Raw genomic sequence first — 20,434 nt, 5'->3', positions numbered from 1 at the left:
TATTTATAACACGTGAGACTGTAGGTTTCGTTGGAATTCTATTTATAGAGAAACCGATACTGTCTGTTAGTTGTTCTTTGTCTTATTTCCCCCCCTCTCCGTCATTGGAAGCACAGGATTCACATGTACTAAATGAAATTACACAGAATGCTCCTGCTTGTTCATGATAACTACGCCTTAGCACACAAACCCTTCTTTAGAGTCCTCTCTTTTTTTAAATCGATAATCAATTTAAAATGGGTGGGAAAACAGGGAATCCAGTCAGGAAGTGCAGGGCTGAAAGGGAGCTTTGTTTTGAACATGAACTTTGTGCAGAAATGGCACTTGTTTTGGACGTCAGGCGTTATTTACTTGGAAGGCATTTTTGCATCTCAGCCCAAGCTCTGGCTGTTTTTCAGATTTTTTCTCTTGTAAAAAAAAAAACTGGGAGCGCTAAAATCGGTTCTCACTGGAGCATGTCCAGTGTTGCATATAGGGCGATCGCATTTAGCACACATACCGCATCTCTGTGCTTTCTCCCTCTGATCCAAATGCACTTATTTGACCCCCTCCTAAGGAAACCCTCTATTTAAGAAACGTCGCATTTCTTCACATGCCCACAGCGAGCGACTGTCAGGTAATTGAATAAACTCTTAATGGATCTAAGGGAGACCATTCATGAGCCGTCAGGAGCTTTCCTCTCGTCTCTTCTGCCGAGCTGGGTCGTCAGCCAGCTCCTCGCGTACAATGGGCTGGGATACCTGCTAACGCCGTGGATAAGCAGCCCTCGGCGTCCCGCTGTGAAGGTCACTGTAAAAGGTGTCATGTCTGTGACGCGGACACACACAACCCCTCGCTGTTCCCTTCTGCTCATTAGCAATCTAATTATCGGGATTCTCCTGGTAGACGGGCAGGCAAACTGGCTCTTTCTTTAATTAAAAATCATGCACTCCATAAGAAGATGGGACATGGAACAGCGCATTGCTGACCTTTCATAAGTGCCTATTGGATGTCATGCGTTTGGTAAACAAGGTGGAATGGGTTTGATGCATGGCTTGCAGCGAGCGGCCTCATTGTTGTGGTCCTGCAGGAGTTAAAAGGGGCCAATCTGGGCTGCTCTGATGTTGAGGTGTGCTGCACTGGTTTTATAAAGCAGACATCTGGGTGCAACCCCCCATCTCCTTTTGAAATGCGTAACCCCCCCCAGCCGCCACACCCTAGTTCCCCCCGACACCCCCGGGCTGGAATGATTTCCTATTGGCGAAAAGAGAGCAGCATCTGGCTCTGTGTCGGCCGCAGACAGCAGCATGTGTAGGCACTCTGTGTGTCTGGCCATGAGTTACTGGCCATGCATAATGCATCGCTGCATTCCATACACTTCTCAGCAAAATTGTCTCATGATCGAATGGTGGTTTCAGATCAGCTGATGTAAGGATAAACACGGGATGTTTTGGTCTGATTCCTGTTTTTCTTCTTTTGGTGAAAAGGTGAAGACCGGTCCACAACCTGGAAGCCTCAGACGCCTGAACTGGTTTCAGTGTTTTAAAAGTGTTCCGACAACAACATTAGAAATAGCTCTGATACTGCAGAAAATGTTGGCATTTACGATTACGTGAATCTATTTACCGTTCCGATACCAAGTCTTTAACTTCTATTAGTTCATCCCAGATAAATGTGCAGTCATCTTTTCGCAGAAATCCCCTCTTCCTCTTCGCTGCTCCTAACAAGCAGCTACAGTACCACTGTTAAGTATAGGAGAGCGGCAAAGAAGAGGGGATTTCCGATAGTGAAGCATAAGCCACAGCTTGCTAAAATATCAGTTATATTTCTCACTGGAAAGATACAGACAAGAGGTATTTTTTTCTAAACTGCGGCTGCACGTTCTTCCAGATATATTCTGTTTTGAAGTTGCTGTTGCACCTATATCATACTGTTAATGTCCTGTTTAAAACGTTGTCTATCTTTTACACTTATAAATCGTGGTTCCACTTTAAAAGCTATTTAGTGGAAGTAACTGTTGCCTGTTCCTGGATGATAAAAGAGGCTCTATGTCCTTCATTATCTGTGTGTATTTGATTTCCAAAGACTTTAACCTCGGCCAGGCCATATAACAGTGGTAACAATCATTAATTCCATGCAGAGTTAGTAACATACAGGTGATTAAGTACATTATACAAGTTGTTATATTGTTAAATACAGTGGTGTTAGATTGAAACCAGTTATCAGCTGATACGCAAAGTCCACTTCTTGGTTTCAGGAAAGGAAAAAGGGAAATTGGAACATCTCTAATTAAAAGCAGTCGCATCATTATCCATGACACAGCAGAGCCTACACTGTGCATGAACTCTGAAGATCCCCAAGATGCTGTTCCCACAGCTTTAAGTGAGTGTGGGAAGGTTACTGATGCGGCGCTGCAACGCTATTGACAGCTCGCTTGATATTTTGAAAAGGTTCCCAGCGTTGTGTCTCTGAGAGCAGGGAGCTGGAAGGGAATGGGAGTGTGGAGGGCCGGACTACATACAGTACATTCTGTGACTGAGGAGGATATCACTGTCCCACACAGCTGAGCGGAGAAGGTGTCCTCTGACCTTGTGCGACTATCATCTGTTTACGAAGTGGTTTGGCAGTTGCAAACCCAGCAAAGTTTTGTTTATATGTGATAGAGCCTCTGTCATGCAACAGCTTCTATTTGCAGTCAGTAGATCTTTATCAGTTCTGCCTTTTATCGGGTTGTTGTCGCTCCCTGTTGGATTTGTTTGAGGTTTGCATAGGGAGAGAGACGTTTCTGCATCAACGATCCATTGCCCGAGGACTCAAACTGCCTTTACAGCTAACATCTATGTATGTGTGTGTTTTGTGTCTTTCTGCGTGTGTGTGTGTGTTTGCAGTTTTCATCGCCCAGGGCTCAAAACAGTGCTGAGAGAGGGAGCAGCAGCTGGACCTGCACTCCCCATTCATTCCTTAAAGGAGGGAGAGAGGAGAAAAAAAAACGTCCCCACAACAATAGACACACTCCCACAGATGCACATACGCACTACCCTAACCTCTGCCCCCCCACCCCCTACTCACCGACCACCCCCAAAAGTCCCCCCTCCCCCCTAGGCAATTGTGTGCATTGACGCTTTCCAGAGGCGCGATCCTGTTCGGCGTCGCTCTACACTGGCGATCGCGCTTGGCTGTTGTGACAGGCGGGGGGAGAGAGATTGATAGAGACAGAGAGAGAGAGAGGTGTTTTTTTGTTACACGTTCAGATGGAGATGGACTCTGCTGCTGACATGCTTTACAGTGAAACAGCCCTTTAATGCAAGGGCTGTCTCTCCACCCTTGGCAGCCTCTTGGAGCATTTGCTTTTCCACTGTATACATCGTGCAAGAGAGAGAGAGAGAGGCAGAGCGAAGGAGAGAGCAGCAGCAGCAGCAGCAGCAGCAGCAGGAGGAGGGAGGGGAGGAGGTGAGAGACTGCTGGATGATCCTATTCTATTTTCTTTTTTGTGTGTGTGTCATCTGTCATGCAAACCACTGGTGACTTTCCCAGTAATGACAGTGTGTCTGTGCCGGCTTGGAGGAACCTCTCCGACAGCGTTCCTCTTCTCTCTCTCACCCTCTGCAGGATCTTCCCACACAGATTATGGTAAGATTCACGTCGCAGACGGCTCGTGTGGACGCGCGCCAGTGTGTTGACTGCTGGAGTCTCAGTGTCAACACCTTCTCCTCATTGTTCCTCCTATAGCAATCAGACATGGGTTTTCAAAGCTCACTCTGTGCAGTGGAGGGAGCTATTTTTTACTCATCTGGGAGGTAAATAATTCAGTGTGCTGGATGGCAGGTTGTCATGATGCAGTGAGTGGGGCTCTGCCTTGCCTCATTTTGAGGAAATGCCCACACAGGTCACTTGGATTAGCTGCTTTTTGCTTCTGCTAGGCTGCATGACTTAGGATGTGAAATGTTTACAGAGGAGACAAGGGAAGGATTTTTATTATTTCCACTATAGTATAGTTGAATTTGTTTACAGCAAGATGGAGAAACAAGTGTATATATATCCCAGCAGGCTGATGTCTGGAGTTCATGAATCTCCTGTGAAAGGGGAAGGAGTGGCACCACCCTCCCAGTGGACATTTCAGATTTCCCTTCACTGCACCACAAGTTGCTCTTCTTAACTGGGCATTGAAGAACTCAGAGACAGATGTTGGGTGTGATTAGTTTACGAGTGCTCGGTGCAGGTACATGAAAGCTATCGCATCACTTCAAATGACACTGGTCTTCTGGCTCTGAGTAGTTTCATATCTCTGCTGTGCACAAATAGAAACCACCCTATCAGTCACTGGTGACCTTTTCTTTAAAACTTCAGCTGCAGCACAGTTTGAGTGCTCATTTATGTGGGTCACTCTGTGTTGGATGTCAATCCTGGATCTAGACACTGGATTAATGCTGCTTTCAGACGTGCACTTAAGTCCAGACATTATTCTTGACCTTTTCCGAAGGGGCTGTGTGTGAGAACGCATATGTCAGAGTCGGTTGCTGCGGACAGTTTCCAGAACTTCTCTTGCCAGCGCCCAAGTAGAATGTCCGGAAAAATGTCAGAACGAGTCAATATGAGACTACAGCTGGAAAATTCTGGAAGTGCCACAGACGAAGATGTCAATGAGATCCAAGAGCTTTTGACTAAAAAGGCAGATGTTGGTGTCAATGTGCTGTAAACAAAACCATATGATTTCTGCAGTGGAATTAATACGTCATCTCGTGCTTCCTGCATCTTCTAACCAGGCTTCATCCCTCGTCTGAAGGCTCCAGACATCTTCCTGTTGTTGTGAACGCGACTGGCGTCTTTTCGGACCTAATTTTTCCAGACATTATCCAGAGTTCATGTCTGAAAAAGGCTTTAGATATGAAATGCACCTTTACCCCATTAATTTAATTCGTCACTCAAATTAGCAATCATGCCCACTCCATCACCAGCACTTTTTTTTAGTGCCTCTTTTTAATTATATGTCCCAGACACTTAAGCTGAGCAACCAGAGGAATTGGAGCTAAATTGATTACGGGAGATAACTTGGGTGTTTGCAACTACTGCCTGTTCCTGCACTGACGACACATACGTAACCTAAAGTTCAACTCTCTGTTATTCGGCGGTTAATGGAAATGAAACAGATGAACTGCTGAGAAAATGCACTCTAAAATCAGCAATTAGAAAGGGTTGAGAATTCAGGAGAAAGGTGAATGGAAAGAAGGCACATGTACCCGTTTAGCCATGGTCCCCACACAGACAGTCTGCCGCTGGCTGGCCGACTGTCTCCGAGCCTGGTGGCTGTCTGCCTGGGTTTGAGGCTGACAGGATTGGGTGGGGTTGAGACCTTACCCCCACTCCTCTGCCCCCCCCTCCTCTTGTAGCCCTAGCAACTGAAGCGATAAAACCATTAAGTCTTATTTGGTTGGATTATTAACTGAAATAGACTTACATTTAATATTAAAAGCTTTAATGTTCTGCCTCATCTCTATTGTATACATCCGACTGTCTGTGAATTTGTTTCTAACCTTTTATCTGCTTAGTGAACCTAATTCCCTCTCTGGCTGATCACAATCTGTGTTATGCCAGCGTGCTGACACATCACAGGGTATAATCTATGAATCTAATGCGCTGCTGCCGTCGTAATCTTCGATTTGGTTGATAAGCTGTTGAGCTAATGCCATATTGGGTTTTGGAGATTTCCCATCAGCCTGCAGGACACAGGATGCGTCTCGTCTCCGTCGGCTCATTAAAATTTCAGAATGCTGTCAGTAAGCATCTGCTGAATTTACAGTACATGCAATCACAAATGCATTGGCAGATGTGTGACTTATGGGCTATTAGTTTGATAATTTCAGTTTTTTTAATGATGTTCTAATTAGTCTTGATTGATGTATTATTCATAGTTTAATGCTGGATGTTAATGAGCTCCACTGAATCCATAATTGCTCCTTAATAACACAATGCATTCTTCATCTGTATTTGGGTTAATATTGTCTGCTAGCTAGCTGGCTGGTTGGCTGCCTTGGGTAACCATAGTAACAGTATCCCTCAGAAAGTTACAGAGACCAGAGCTTGCCAGATGAGTTGTGAGCGAGTGAAGCGTGTCTGCAAAGTTAGGCGTTGTCCTAGGCACGAAACCCAACACAATGAATCACTACAGAGGCTGCTCCTTAGCATAAATTTGTGTGGTTTTGTTTCTATTATTTATTGTATTATTGCTTTATTATAATTCTAAACTTACATTGATTTCTCTCTCTCTCATAGATAACTGTTGTCTTCAGTCCCAGGCCTCTTCGACCGTTTCCAACTGTGTGAAGAAAAGTGAAAAGAAGTTTTAATGTATCAGTATTCGCTCGCCGACGCCATGACGGACAAGTAAGTGGCTCATCTTCCTCGAGAGTGTGTTTGTGTGAAGAGCCCACTCGGGACACTGGCCATTTGTTTCAATGTGAAGTAAGAACATGACGTTGTCTCTTGTGATTACACTTCTCTCGCTCGGCACAAGATTGTCTGCTGGAAGTGCTTTGGAGTTACTACAGAGGAGGAGAAAGGGGAGGGTGTCGATGGTACAGAGGGAAGTGTGTTGCGGTGGGGGGTTGGTATAAAGACAGTCTGTTTGGCCCCTGAAGACCTATTACATTTGCATCGGGGCTAATTTGCATTCTTGTTCACTGTGCTGGTATGTTGCTGCTGTTGTTCGTGGGTCGTTATTTCCCTGACAAAATAGTTCATTTATAGGGTTTTTGCACCTTTGCCATACCACCTCTCCTTTGCTCCTTCTCTCTATTCTCCCACTTTTTCTTTTCTAAGATTACTTCTCCATCTTCCCCCTTCCCCCTTTTCGTATTGGACCAGTCCTCTTGCCAATGCTCCCTATCTCTTTTCAAATTTTTTTTTTGTCTCCATTGTCAACTTCGTCTTTGTCTCTTAGTCCGGTGTTGGTTGAATTCGATCTATAGACGATGGAGAATTTGGGTGCAGTAAGCAAAATAATCCGCTGTCAGCGTTCATAATAAGCGGAATAAGTGGCGCAGGGCAGTCAGCTGGAAGGGATGGGAGCAAAAACACGGTGGAAGGCCAAATAAGGCCGGGACTATTATGTGCTCGAATTACAGAAAATGAAAGAGGAAGTTTTGAAGAAGAAAAAGAAAGAAGAAAATTAAAAAAAAAGGTTGGCCCACGACAAAACTATAGAAGCAGGTTGTTTTCAGGTCACTTTGATGTTACGGCTCAATTTGAGTAAAGTAATGAATGCTTGTGCAGTGAAGAGGTAGAGGAGAGTCATTTGCAGAGGACTGTTTCCATCATAATGTTGGTCGATGGAATGAAGTTGATGTGATTTACTGTTTGCGTGCACTCTCCACTTATTACTTATGCACCTGTTGGTCCTTTCAGAGCGAGAGAAAGAGAAGGGGAGAGGTCCGGTGAGTCAGACTTTCTACGAAACAGGCCTCGGGGTAGTTTCCCTGGCTAACACCAGAACACTGAATAATGTCGGCAAAGGATATTATGTTGGTTAGTAGAGCCGGATAATGCTATATTTGCCCCGAGGGAGAATTTCTCTTGCAAATTAGAAGGTTCTACCACTTAAGGATGCCTTTCACTTTCTGCAGTGCCAGACGTTTGGGGCTCGGAAGTTTTTTAACTGTTTTGGATGCAAAATAAAAGACTAAACATGAAAAAGATGTTCGTGGAAACTTTACTGGCTCTGCTGGACCAAAAATCAAAGTGGAGGGAAGGTTGGGAGTTTTTCTAAGTAAGTGATGATGTTGTTGACAAGCTGTCCCATTGGATGAAAGGTATCCAGGCAACCACAGCGGGGCGAAAAAAGGGGGACGGGAGTGGGGCGTAATTGTGTGCTCGATGCTGGTCCATGTTGCAGGATGATTGTTTGTCTGGGAAGAATGATAAATGTTACGCCAAAAGGAAGTGAGGAGAAAAGTTGGAGGACGTGCCCCCCGACAGTGATGGCGAACAAAGCCCCCCTCAACATGGGACTACTTAAGATTCATACAAAGGCAGAAGAAGAAGGCTACTTATTCTCTCCCTCTCTCCCTCTCTCCTTCTCTCTCTCCACACACACATGCCTCTTGTTTTTCTCTTGCACACTCATAAGCAAACATTTACACATAGCAGGATATCAGTGGACATTCCTCCATGTGCATTCCTCTAATGGCATTCCCAGATACAAGCTGGCCTGCAGCAAGTGGAGCATTTGGCATTCACAAGTTTCTGGTATTTTCCAGCAAAGTACATGATGACCCTGGAGTGCACACCATCCCCATTTGTTTAGTGAAATGGTATAGACCCTGTGTTCTCCCTTTCAGATTGATGCAGGAGCTGATCCATCCATCTACAAATGTGCTCTAGCATCTTCAAAACTTTCAATTGCAGGATTTGAAGTTCAGCCCTCGAATGTAGTATCAGGGATGAGGAGAGTTTCTAAAGCCAGATTTGCTCCGTAGTGTTTGTAGATGGGGATTCTTTCTGTTAGAATTCAAGCATGCATAATCCTCTTCATCACAATGATGTGTGTGCATGTGCATCCATATTTGTGAGTAAAGCCCCTTTACAAATGGTCAAAACCGCCACTAACATCAGGCTTTCGTTTGCATTTGGAATGGAAACAATGAGCATTCACTTCCGGGTCAATAACTGCATTACAAACTGTTTTTATCGGCTGCAAACCTCCAGGTGTTTAGTGCTTAAACAGCCAGACACGTTTGGGTACAACACCAATTTATCTTATTTCTTTATTCTTATATGTATTGTGCAAAATGCATGCCGCTTGTGATGCATCGGTTTCTTGTGCGTTAGTGACGTTGACCATCAGTCACAGACACAACACAACAAAAGAAACTTTAACCAGTGTGCACTGTATTGCATCATATGGGATAGTAGGTCAGACAGACAATGCCCCAAATCCAGAAAGAGAATGTAGTTTTGGATTTCTTTATTTTGTATTTAATCAAAAACACCCACAAACTGTAAAACGTTCTGATTTGTGAATTTCCCTTCAAATTGGTTGCTTCCATTCTTCAGGGAAATGCATAAACAAAACCAAGATGGAAAAATATGGTGTTCCTTTTGCCCTCAAAGCATACGATCATATTTCTTTTATGCACTGGTTTCATTCCTGTTTTCCATAAGGAGAATCCTCCGCCTACTCTCTTCTCCTTCTCTTTGTTCTCACTCTTCCTTCTCTACAACCTCCGCATGAATTTGCTGGCTTGAATGTCCTCCCTCATCCTAAAGCCTGTTTTCTCTCTCTCTTTCTCCCTCGGTCCCTCTTATTTTCATTTCCTCCCCCCACCTGTGGTGGTGCACGCTGACGGCCCCGTCAGAGACTTGGGTTGTTTACAGACGGACAGTAAGGATGGCTGTACAGATGAGAGTGTGGGGTGGGGAGGGGTGTTTGGCTGTTACTGGAATGACTACACTGTCATAGAGACGAGTGGCATTTCCCAGTCTACTGTGTATCTGGATCAGTCAAGGTCTCTCATGTGTGCCTATTCATGTCGGTCTCATGGGAGCGAGCATCTAAAACCACCAACAGAAGCTGGTTAAGTGCTTTGTCACTTGCTGCTGAACACTCAGATGTTCAGACCCTTTAGATTAATAATTGAATTTATGAAACATCAATGACTGCATTGCTTTTAACAGCATAACCAAAAACATAACTCGACTATTGTTGAAATATAGGGGCGCATCATGGTGGATATCCTGGAAGAGGACCTGCTCCCGATGTAAAGGGATCATTCTAACGTAATGAAAACACAACAATTCTTAGTTTCAGGTGATAATGTGAAATCTGCCAATACATCCTCATAAATCCTACTCACAGCATTTGAACTGAATCCGGAACACCGCACATCATAGTCTGCATCATAACGTTTCCTCCATGAGGATATCCCACAAGACTACCCTTTTAGGGAAAGAAAAACCAAGTGCTGACAAAATAATTGACTGGAACAATTTGTGCGGAAAGAAAATAGTCCCGTTGGTTTGTCAACTTAAACTTTGACCGTGGACTTTTCTGTTACGCAACAAGAGGGGGGAAATAAAAATATCCTCTCAAAGTTTGTGATGCGATTGTCGACTCAGATTGATAATGGGACCATTTTAAGGAGTTGGTTGCAAACACTTGAATTAAATGCAGCACTGTTGTGTTGCAGAGCAGTGTAGCTGAGGTCATGGGATACTGACCAAAGCTCATGCAGGGTCCTTTCTATCAGCTTGGGGGGAAAATCAGGTGTCACAGTGGACTGAGCTCAATAGCCCATCCTGTCACTATGTTTACCATAGGCTGCGTTTCTGAAGTAGGGCCATTAATAAATTTGTTCTGGCCTGAAAGCTTTTCCCTCTCCTCAGTCAAGTCCACTCATCAATTTAAAAAACACCCAGAGCCGTGACATCTGCACTTCCTCTCTGTGCCCTCTCCAGACCGCCGTGTCACCAAGGGTGTGGTTTGGACAACGCTGGGCTCGAACCCAGGCCCGACACCCACTCGCGACATAATGAATTGAGACGTATGAAGGCGTGGTGTCACTGGTGTCATTGGGAATCGGGGTAGCATAGTGAAATCTCTGTATCAGCTGTCACAGGGTTTTGTGGGAGCCGAGGGAAGCCAAGTCAAAGTGCTTCCTAAGGATGTCGAGGGGGATGCACCCTTTGGCCCCCAGCTCATCAATCTTACGCAACTGTCATCTTCTCCCAGTGCTTCTATTGATGCTGTCGGACGAGGACGAGAGGCAGGGACTCGTTGCCTCTTGTGGTCATGCTTGTTTGCATACGTGTTTTCTACTTTTGTGTTCGTGTCCCTGAGAGAAGACGTGACTGGAGGATGGGGAAGGTCAGGAGGAAGATGTAGAAATGGAGGGTGATATGTTGGACATGTATTGCCATGTCTATAAGTGGCTACACATCAAGTTTGTCTCTTGACCCTGATGACTTGATGATTTTCTTATTGTAAGTCGCTTTGGATAAAAGCGTCAGCTAAATGAAATGTAATCTAATGATCTATGAGAGAATAAAATAAGTTTGTGGCCTCACGAAACTGATCTGAATATTAACGCTCAGCTAAAATCTGTACCTGATGACAGAAATGTGACGATCGATCCTGATATGGATAAATATTCCCCACCGCAACCAACTCATTACAGGAGACGGTGGTCACCAGTACGATCAATGGGAAACCTGAGACAGTTGTAGCAGTCATGCATGGCTCCCATTATTGAAAAGCCGCAGTCCCAAAGCTCCGTACTGGACCCGTTATCCGCCATTATCCCCAAGTCAAATCCAGACCCGCTCTGTCCCATTATCAAATGACGCACGAGCCAACGTTGTGTATATTTCATAGCTGTCAACAATTACCCGTCAGGTATCTGTGACCCGGTTTGTGTACCCTTAATATTCATTTTAAAATGTGATCAGATATAAGTGAGCTGCCAATGTTTGCAGTCTGGTGTGCATCATCTCTACTTAACATAATCTGATTACTCTTTTATACAGTTGAGCAGGGGGGGGCAGGAGGCATGCATGATGGTGGCTTTCCCCCGCCAAGCCAATGCTAATGAATCTGCATATTTGGGTTGATTTGGGTGACCTGAATTCACTTGTCTGGAAGATTTGTCTCCTCAATTGTTCTGGCACTGTATGTGTTGCACTGGCAGCCGTGTCATTCAGTCTGTTAGTTTAAGGTTGTAATGACTCATTTAATTGTTTACAGATGAATTAGGTATTTTTAGGAACTTTTGGGAAATGAGGCCTTGATTCTACTAGTCCCGGAGTCCTCGTCAAGGCAAAGCAAATATGTGAGTCCATGTTTTTCAGTGAGAGTTTGATTCTAGCAGACTGTGGGAGTGAAGCTTGTGCACCTCTGCAGGGAGAATGTATTCAGCTTTGTTGTAAGGGTTTTCATTTTGCTCAGGGAAGCGGTCTAAGGGAACGGACTGGAAAGTGTAGTGAATAGAGGCCCAGCCATCTGTCACAAAGGCAATAAGAAGATTTCTACTTTCCCTCCCTTTGACTTATAAAATCTGGTTTTCATGCACTTAAAAGAAGAGCAAAATATTTTCTTCTGCTGACTCTTCTGTTGCTCTGATGCAGATTATTCCCTAATGTTTTTGTTCTCTAATTCTTTGTTTCACCACTGATCCACAAGTTTTAATGGCCTTGAAAACAAATTCTCTCGATCTGCTTCATTTTATGATCAATGTGGTTCTACTTGAAACCAACCAAAGTCTTTTTTCAAGTAAGCCAACTCTGTGTGTGCTGTTTGTGTCTGTGATTTTCTCTTTGGTGGATGTTACATTCTTTTAATTAGGACTAATAAGGATTTAGCAAAGTTTGAATGAAAATAATCTGGTGAGAGGGTGGTGGGTTTTTTGTCAAGTTACAGGCTCTAGCTTGAGTCATCTTTTCCAAACTATTATGACTGTTGCATATTAACTCTTCAACACTCAATGTTACGAAGCAAGTTTCCAGGGGGGTTAAAGGTAGAATAGTATTGAAAACAAATAGTTTTGACCTGTACCTGCAATTACAGAAAAAAATATATAAAAATGAATGGCATTTTAGTTAATAAAACATGTCTTAGCATTCCACTTTCAAATTGACGATGACCATATAAAATATACAACCTGTTCAAAATAGAGGTCACACATGTTTAAAAATGGGCCACGAGTCTCATCTCAGCCAGAGAGCAGATGCAACTCAGCAGTATTAAGTTGAGTCTGAGTCTGGCCCCGCTCCCATTCAGAATCTTGGAACTGGTCAGGCCAATCATGTGAAATCGTTTAACTTCTAACTATGATGGCGGCTGCTGATGTAGAGACGTCTGTTAAAGTCACTATCCAGGCAGGAGTAAACAGACTGGGTGGTATATTTCTTCTCAAAGAAGGAAAAAACACTTCATGCTGTGGTCTGTTTGCATTTTTCCGTCTCCTTTAAATTCACTTGTACAGCTGAAGATACCCGACCTGAGCCCGTCAGGAGTTGTTAGGCAAACATTTGGAAACAATATTAAGGTTTGGGTCTGTTTTTTAGATCTGTCATCGGTTACATCAGTTTCTTTCTTACAGCAAATAGAAAAATTCCTGTCGGGTTGGGGTTGGCTCGGTTAATTTCCTCTCAGGCTCTGACAGGTTTTGACAGAAAACTGTGGCCTGAACTATATTGTAGTCACAGAGCTGGAGGAAATCAATATTCCTCACCATAGCTTCCTCTGAGGAAAATGCTCATCATTCATTTTGTCTCTTGTCTTTGTGATAAATGTCAGGACAACATGCTGGCAGACATGATATATGGATATAACCATTTTCTCCTTCCTAATGCTTATCCATCATGTTTGTGTGTGTATTAGATGTTAAATATCAGTTTAATTGTGCAATATGTGTTAACTTCATCATTATATGTATATAGTCTAGACGACTAACCACATGTACACACTCAGAACACAAACACTCGGACACTGCTTCCTGCCACTTGTACATGCAAACACACACACACCACATAACTGTCTTGTCTGATCTGTCTGTCTGTCTTCTTCCCCCCCTCCCTAGCTTGAGGATTTTATAATTCTCTCCGGAGGAAGAGCGTCGCATCTTGTAAGGAGCCACAGGTCAGAAACTCTACTCCTCTCCCTCTCTCCCTCCCCTTTGTCTTACGGTGTGGACCCTCGCAGGTCTGCATGCTTCAGCACGAATGCCGCATGCTTCTCCAACACTCCCTTATCCCCCCCTCAGGGCTTTGCTCCCTTTTTTTTTTATTTGCCCCTTGCATGACCACACCTGGGCAACCCAGCTGATTTGGTCCTGCTTGGCTTGTGGAGTGTTTGGCAGTGAAACCTTCCTCTTTCACCAATCATTGTGTTTTTTTTGCCCAGGTGATTTGCATTTCCTTCCCTCTTTAAATTGTGATCTGCTTGTTTTTATCAGTGTGGAAGCAAAACCGATGCTCTGTGTTGTCTCAATGATGTTTTAGGGACAGACATTGTGTATGCACGTGCAGGTCGTCTCTTTTACCCCTTTTTGACCAAGATCAACCTGGTGCAAAGGGCTGGTTTGGATTTGATGTGAACCTTTTAAAACCAGTTTGTTCCGCACTTAAGATGACGAGTACAGAACAAGTAGACACTTTGTCTCATCCACAGACCTTCAGGTATAACAAATAATAATAAAAATTATTAATAATATATATATAATCCAGAACCAGGGTTAACTAGTTCTACACCACCAAACAGGAGCAATTTGGTGTTTTATTTCTCGGCCTGAGACGTTCAGTTTTTGTAAAATCAAATACGTACCCATTAAATGCCTGGAGTCAGCTGTTCTTTCAGCCTATTAAAAACTATTCAAACTATAATCTATAGTTGTAATAGTTATATATTTTCAACATTTAGTTATTTGACCAATTAGTTGATTGGCAAAACGTTTTGCAGACATTTCTTGAACACACATGCACAAACAAGTGCCCTTTTACACCTTCTCAAATGTAATGGTTTGATGCTTTTAGTCCCATGATAGTTAACTAAATATTTTCTGATAATAAGCATGTTTTACCATTCTCCTGATCTTTTAAAGGACCAACAAATTACCAATGGAGAGAATAACTAGGAGATTAATCGATAATTGAGTTGGTTGCAGCCTTGAATTAAAGCAGCAGTCATCAGCTAGGAATAAGAAGCCTGCTGTTGTTTGTGAAATCATGGACCAATTATTCTCAATTATTTTTATTTTGAGTATTAAATCTGCCTGTGTTATTACAAACTGCATATACAATGCTAGTAATGAGAACTTTACACGCATGCCGGTTTTAAAGGAGGGAGGCAGCTCTTAGCAAAGGGTCAGTTCATGCAAACACCTGTGATTAGTACTTTTATAAGTCCTGCACATATGTTTTTCTTCCTTTCTTATTCAGCTGCTTGAATTTTAAGTGACCTACTTTTTATGAATGCCTACGATTATCTTCGTTAACACAAGGATTGAAGTGGGTCCAGAATCTGCCGACCAGATCACGGAAAAATCTGCGCAATTCGTGTTTAAAAGTTTCAGTCTCGGCCTTGTGTTGTTTCCCTGAGGGGAACGGTGAAATTGTTGCTTTTATCTGCTGGCACACCAAGTTCAGGAGGACACACTGCTAGTGTTGTGGCAGCCTGTGGGTGAGGGGGTGAGTTTTCACACAACACTCCAAAGGAGGGTTTTGTCTCCGCCGGGCCAAAATTACCAGCATGAAATCAGTGCCTGCTGAATACTGCGCCGGGAGAAAAGCACGAGAGAAAGGAGTTCTCCTTAAAGACAGAAAGGAGAGAGAAAGTACAGCAGGGTTTTAAGTGAAGTTTACAGCCCCTCCATATGTCCCCTGACTGGTGGGAACGCTCTACTTTGAAAGATGGCTGCCCCGCCAACGAGGTTATGTTTTCATCTGCGTTTGTTTGTATAGGCCATTTTCAATGTTTTCCTCAATTTCCCAGAGAGTTATTCATCAACTTGATGGGGAGGAAAAAATCCGGCATGTTTAAAGGGGCTGATATTTATGAGGCAAGACAGTTTTATTTATAAAGCACATTTCCTAAACAGAAGAAGATTCTGGGCTGTACAGGGACATTACAAACAAAATAGATGAAATTCAAAGAAATCAATTTGAAATTGGAAAGCAGGGTTTAAAACTACTTTCAAGGAAAAGCAAATGGATTAAAAAAGTAGGTAGAAAAATACAGTAGGTAGAAATGTATAGAACAATCAAATAAAAGTAGAATAATGTAATAAAGAATAAAGTACGATGATGGAGTGCCCTGTAAAATTGTTTAGTTAAAGGCAGTTGTGAATAAAAAAGGTTTTCAATCTGGGTTCAGACGGATTGGATGGAGCATTCCTAAGACGATCAGGTGGTTAGTGTGTGAAATTTGGTGCCGATCTGATTAAAACCCAATTTATAGACTTAAAGATAAGATAATCCTTTACAACAGGGGAATTTGCAATGTTACAGCAGCAAGAGGGCAGTCAAAATAAGACATCAGAATTTGGTGTGAGAAGGGGACTCTGGGGCCTCGGCGGAGGTATGCACTCTTCTGAGCGCCTTTCCAGTTTTTTTTTCTTTCTTCCTTCTTCATCCACTGCTTGGAAAACACTCCACACACTAAAACTGGAAATAAGGGAAATGCCTTTTAGATATTTTTATTCCACTTCCGTTCAGTCGAAACCTTGGGATTTTATTAACAACCGAGACATTTATTCCAGTCCAGCAGCTAAAGTCACCTGCTCTTATAAGTGCTGCTGTTTAAACAACCACCACCAATGTGACTGGACCACTCACCAGCTTGGGACCGCAAGACCTTCAGCTGGGGCTCTTGCAGCTTCCCAAAATAGTCCCACGTTATACGCCCGAGGCCTGGCTGGCATCATAGTCGCCTCAAGGAAACTACATCAAGTGAAAGGTTTATGACTTAACTGTCAGCGGTGGTTTCCACGTGACCAAATACCATTTAGATTACTGTATTCACCCAAGGATGAATAACAAAAATTATGTTTTCACTGGGTTTTCCTCGTTATGTGCCATATTTTAAGAAAATTACATATCTGTGCGTTATTGTTGATATTGACTTTTTGAAAGTAAGATGCCATTCATATAGAAACAGAGAGAATTGGCTGTTATGTCTTAAGTGGCTCCAGGAAACAGTTTATTTAGCATCTGTATGATGACAAAAACATTTATTTTCAGACTTGTAATTGCTCAAGAAACACCTGTGTCTTTTCTAGGTGATCCTTGAATTTGAATCCCTTCTTATTGTAATTTTGTGCCGCTGCAGATGTCAATAGTAAAACTCCTCTGCATTTTCTTCCTCCTCTAATTAAAAGAAACCACGCATGGTGATTATGTTTTCATGTTGGACTACAGAGGCACATTCGGTCCTCGCATGGGGAACACCACACAGCCGTGCTTGTTCCTGTAGTTATCCTTCCACTTCACTTTGCCCGTATGTTTATAGGGAAGTTTTTCAAATCTTCCACAACCATGTGACTCAGGGAAAGGGTGTGTTGTTTTTAAAAAGCTCGCCATCAACAGACTAAATATACCCTTTACTGGACCTGACCCCTCATTTGCCTTTGCTGTGGCCACTTTAAGTCCACATGCTAGCTCAGCAGGGGCCCTACAACTGGTAATTACATAGGAGAGCTCCCGTTTTACCTCCCCCGTACAGTGTTGCCTTCACACTAGCTCTATTCCTTAATTTAGCTGGTTATTGATGGTTTACCTACATTTAATTCTGCTTCCTTCTCAATATACACAGAAAAACTGTAGTTTCTGTTTGCAGCATGTAATGCATCAGAAATGTGCTCATTCAACGGTGAATGTAGATGTAAAATTAACGTCATGAATGAAGTGGAGTAAGACCTTAATCCTCGATCTGGCCTTTTAACAGTTGAACTCTTCCTCCCATCTGTCATCCGGCGAGCCCACCGCGGATATCGTGATGACGGCGGTGTCATCTGCTGCAGTTTAGATATGATTTTCTAGGTATGACCAGCAGTCAGCTGTGCAGTGGAGGTCACACAGCTGCTTCACTGGGCTTCAGATGACTATGTGGCTTCGACACGGTGGTTTTGCACTTAACAACTGAAGGCTTGTCTCTATCTCCAGTGAATTCCAGATGTTGCAGTCCAGAGCTGTGGATTTTGTTTGTGATAATTTATCCAGATAACAAGAAAATCAAAGAAAGTAAAAGAGAACAAACAGAGTTTACACATCAAAGTCAATTTACAAGCTATTTTGTGGCTTCATTGGGAATATAAATTGCCTCAAGTGATGTCAACTGAGTTTAAGTGTGTGTGTATGTTCAGGCTGAAGACTGAGGGCAGTTTCACACTTACCTTGCTTGGACCAGGCGTTCAGAACCAAAATAACAGGTGTGAAAGGTGCCTCAGACCACAGCCTGGACCAACGGAATCTAGTCTGAGCAAAACCTGGTGTTGGTCCAGATCAAACAAACCTTAGTTCAGAGTTTTTGCAGTGTAACAAGCTTTTTTGGGGAATTTTTGGACAAATTGCAGGAAGTTGAGAAAGCATTAAATAACAGAAGAAAAATTAGCATGAATCATTTGGAGGGATTGGTTTGCAGTTTTGAACGACAAGGACGTTTATTTTGGTGGTAGTGTTAACAAAATTTAAAGTTTGAAACTAAGTCTGGTTGTGTGGAGTTATGGAGAAGAACGGGAGAACCTCAGATCAAACGCCATGAGAATGTGAATGTAACAGGGGTCCATCAACAAAACTGGGAGAGTGAACGTTTCCTGAGAGAGACACAAGAACTGAAGATGGACTGTAGCTTTAATCATCAGATCAGATAGAAGTGCAGCAGTCAGCTGGGGATGTACTGCCAGTAGCTGAGTCAATACTGAGAGAGTATAAAGTCTTGGCTGCCTACACTCAAAAATGTCAAAAACGGTTCATCTGCGTGTGGCGAAACACAACCCAGAACTGGGATGCAGCTGGTAGTATTTTGAGATGGGCTCCTGGTCCCTCTCTAGGCTCATAGGAGGGATTTGATGCCCACAGTTGGCATAACCGTGTAAACATGTGAGCGTGCAAGAGTCTCAGTCACATCTATGGCCAAACTCCATTAATCTGTGAAATGACATTGGAGCAGGCATCTGTCCCCATCAGTGTGGTCTCTGTATTTTGTTTCAAGTGAACGCTCTCCCGTGGCTCACTTTCTCAAACAGGCCAGTCTCCAAATAACTCGTAATACCCTTTGGAGATTATAAGAGCGACAACTTCAAGTAGTCAAGAATACACAGAAGCCCTCCTTTTTTTCCTGTAAACTAAACATACTGATGTGTTTTCATAAATATGATGTGGCATATCCAGACAAAAAACATAGTCTAATGCCCAATTAACATCTACACGTGCAAATATGCATTATATTCTATTATGATGTATGAGATCCTGGAGGCCGATTCTAGGGTTACAGTGATTACTACAATTTCAGAAGTTCTGAATTGTTTGGTCATAATAAGGACAAGAGAGAAAGAAGCAACTGAAATGTTTTGTTGGATTAAACATATATATTCATGCTCAATTTATTACCACATAAGATGAAGAAAACCAGCATATATTGACATTTAAGAGGCAGGAATCATATGGGGCCAAAGTGTCCCATGAGTTGGACGCAGCAAACACTGCAATTTTCCCCTCTGGTTCCCTGGTTCCCTGGTCATCAACAGGCAACAACATCAACAGGCGTGTGTTTCCATCCAGCCCCTTGATTAAATTATGACTGGACTATGAGAGGGCGTCAGTAAAGCAGGCTGATTAATATAAGCTACTGGTGCTCTTGGGTAATCACTCTTTCCACAGCTGGGCGGGTACCGTACAGATGGTCCCAATGATAAAGCATCAGCAGCAGCCTTACAACAGCCAGAAATGGTGACTTGACAACAGCACAAATTGGTTTCCCCCTTTAGAAGTAACAACTTGGAGCAAAGTTTGAGTGCAGCACAGTATGGAAATAAAATACTGAACTGCCAAAAGAGACATTCTTTCCACAAAATAAACGAATCACATTTCCCATTGCAGTTTGTTTGTGTTTGGTCAGGCCCATTGGTATTGTAGCAACAGACGGAGACGAGGAAAAATCTGCCTCTTGGCGTGCTGCGGCAAAAGGAAGAAGAGCATTGCTGTGCATTGATGCCGATGATGAGTGAGAACATGGAAAAGAGAGCCAGCAAGGCCAGAGAAGTGTTGGGATGGGGACATTGGCAGGCAGGGACTGTCCCTAACATCACCCTGCACCACACTCCGTATCCTCACTGTGCTGTGTGCTCGCAGGATCTGCAGCTTCTTGTCTAAACGCTCTATGAAATGAAGGCACATGTTGTGAAGTAGGTTCCCTGTGACAAGTCGTCCTAAGGTTTTATTTGGGACTTAGACTCTGAATCGTCTTAATGATGATTTCTGTAGAGTTTTTGATTGAAGTCGCACTGAAACGTCTTGTACACCTTTAATTTGTTCCTTTAAAAGGACTTTGTTAACTTTATTCTTTTCAATAAAGCTATAGATGTTCGAACTCTGCCAATGATCCGTCTGTCTTCCACAAAAACTTTTAATTACTTTCCAGATAGTGGTGATATATTTTTCTCTCTTTCACATGTTCAAACTTCTTGTGCAAAGATAGGCTGAGCTCCAGTTTCCCCTCCCCTCTGTCTGTCCTCTGTCCTCAGTGGGCAGCCTGCCAGTAGCTCTGCCCAGTTAGCAGCGCAGTGCTGGGAACCCCAAGGCCCCAAGCAGGTGTCAACCTCCCAGCCCAGCCAAAGGGGCTGAGAGGGGAACACAAAGGGCTCAAAGAGTCCTGCCAGCATGGTTACCGTCTTAAATATCCCCAGCCCAGTATGGCTACTCCTCTAAATCTCTCAGTAGCATAGGGTAGATGCCAGTATACTCTTTCTGCTAC

General features: G+C 43.3%; 1 protein-coding gene across 1 annotated transcript in view; it reads left to right on the top strand.

Moving 5' to 3' along the window:
• Positions 1-6,300: 6,300 nt before the first annotated feature.
• sema4d (sema domain, immunoglobulin domain (Ig), transmembrane domain (TM) and short cytoplasmic domain, (semaphorin) 4D) overlaps positions 6,301-20,434 on the top strand; it is a gene marked incomplete at its 5' end in the record, with an annotated part of 29,884 nt that continues 15,750 nt past the window's right edge. The window contains 2 exons of the mRNA XM_061071222.1: positions 6,301-6,360; positions 13,548-13,606. Of these exons, the coding sequence (XP_060927205.1) occupies positions 6,301-6,360; positions 13,548-13,606 (119 nt within the window). The remainder of the gene's footprint in view (positions 6,361-13,547; positions 13,607-20,434) is intronic.

Source organism: Limanda limanda, chromosome 1, assembly GCF_963576545.1.
Source record: "Limanda limanda chromosome 1, fLimLim1.1, whole genome shotgun sequence".
NCBI lineage: Eukaryota > Metazoa > Chordata > Actinopteri > Pleuronectiformes > Pleuronectidae > Limanda > Limanda limanda.
The sequence above is the reverse complement of the archived record's forward strand: the minus strand, read 5'-3'. Positions and strand labels throughout refer to the sequence as shown.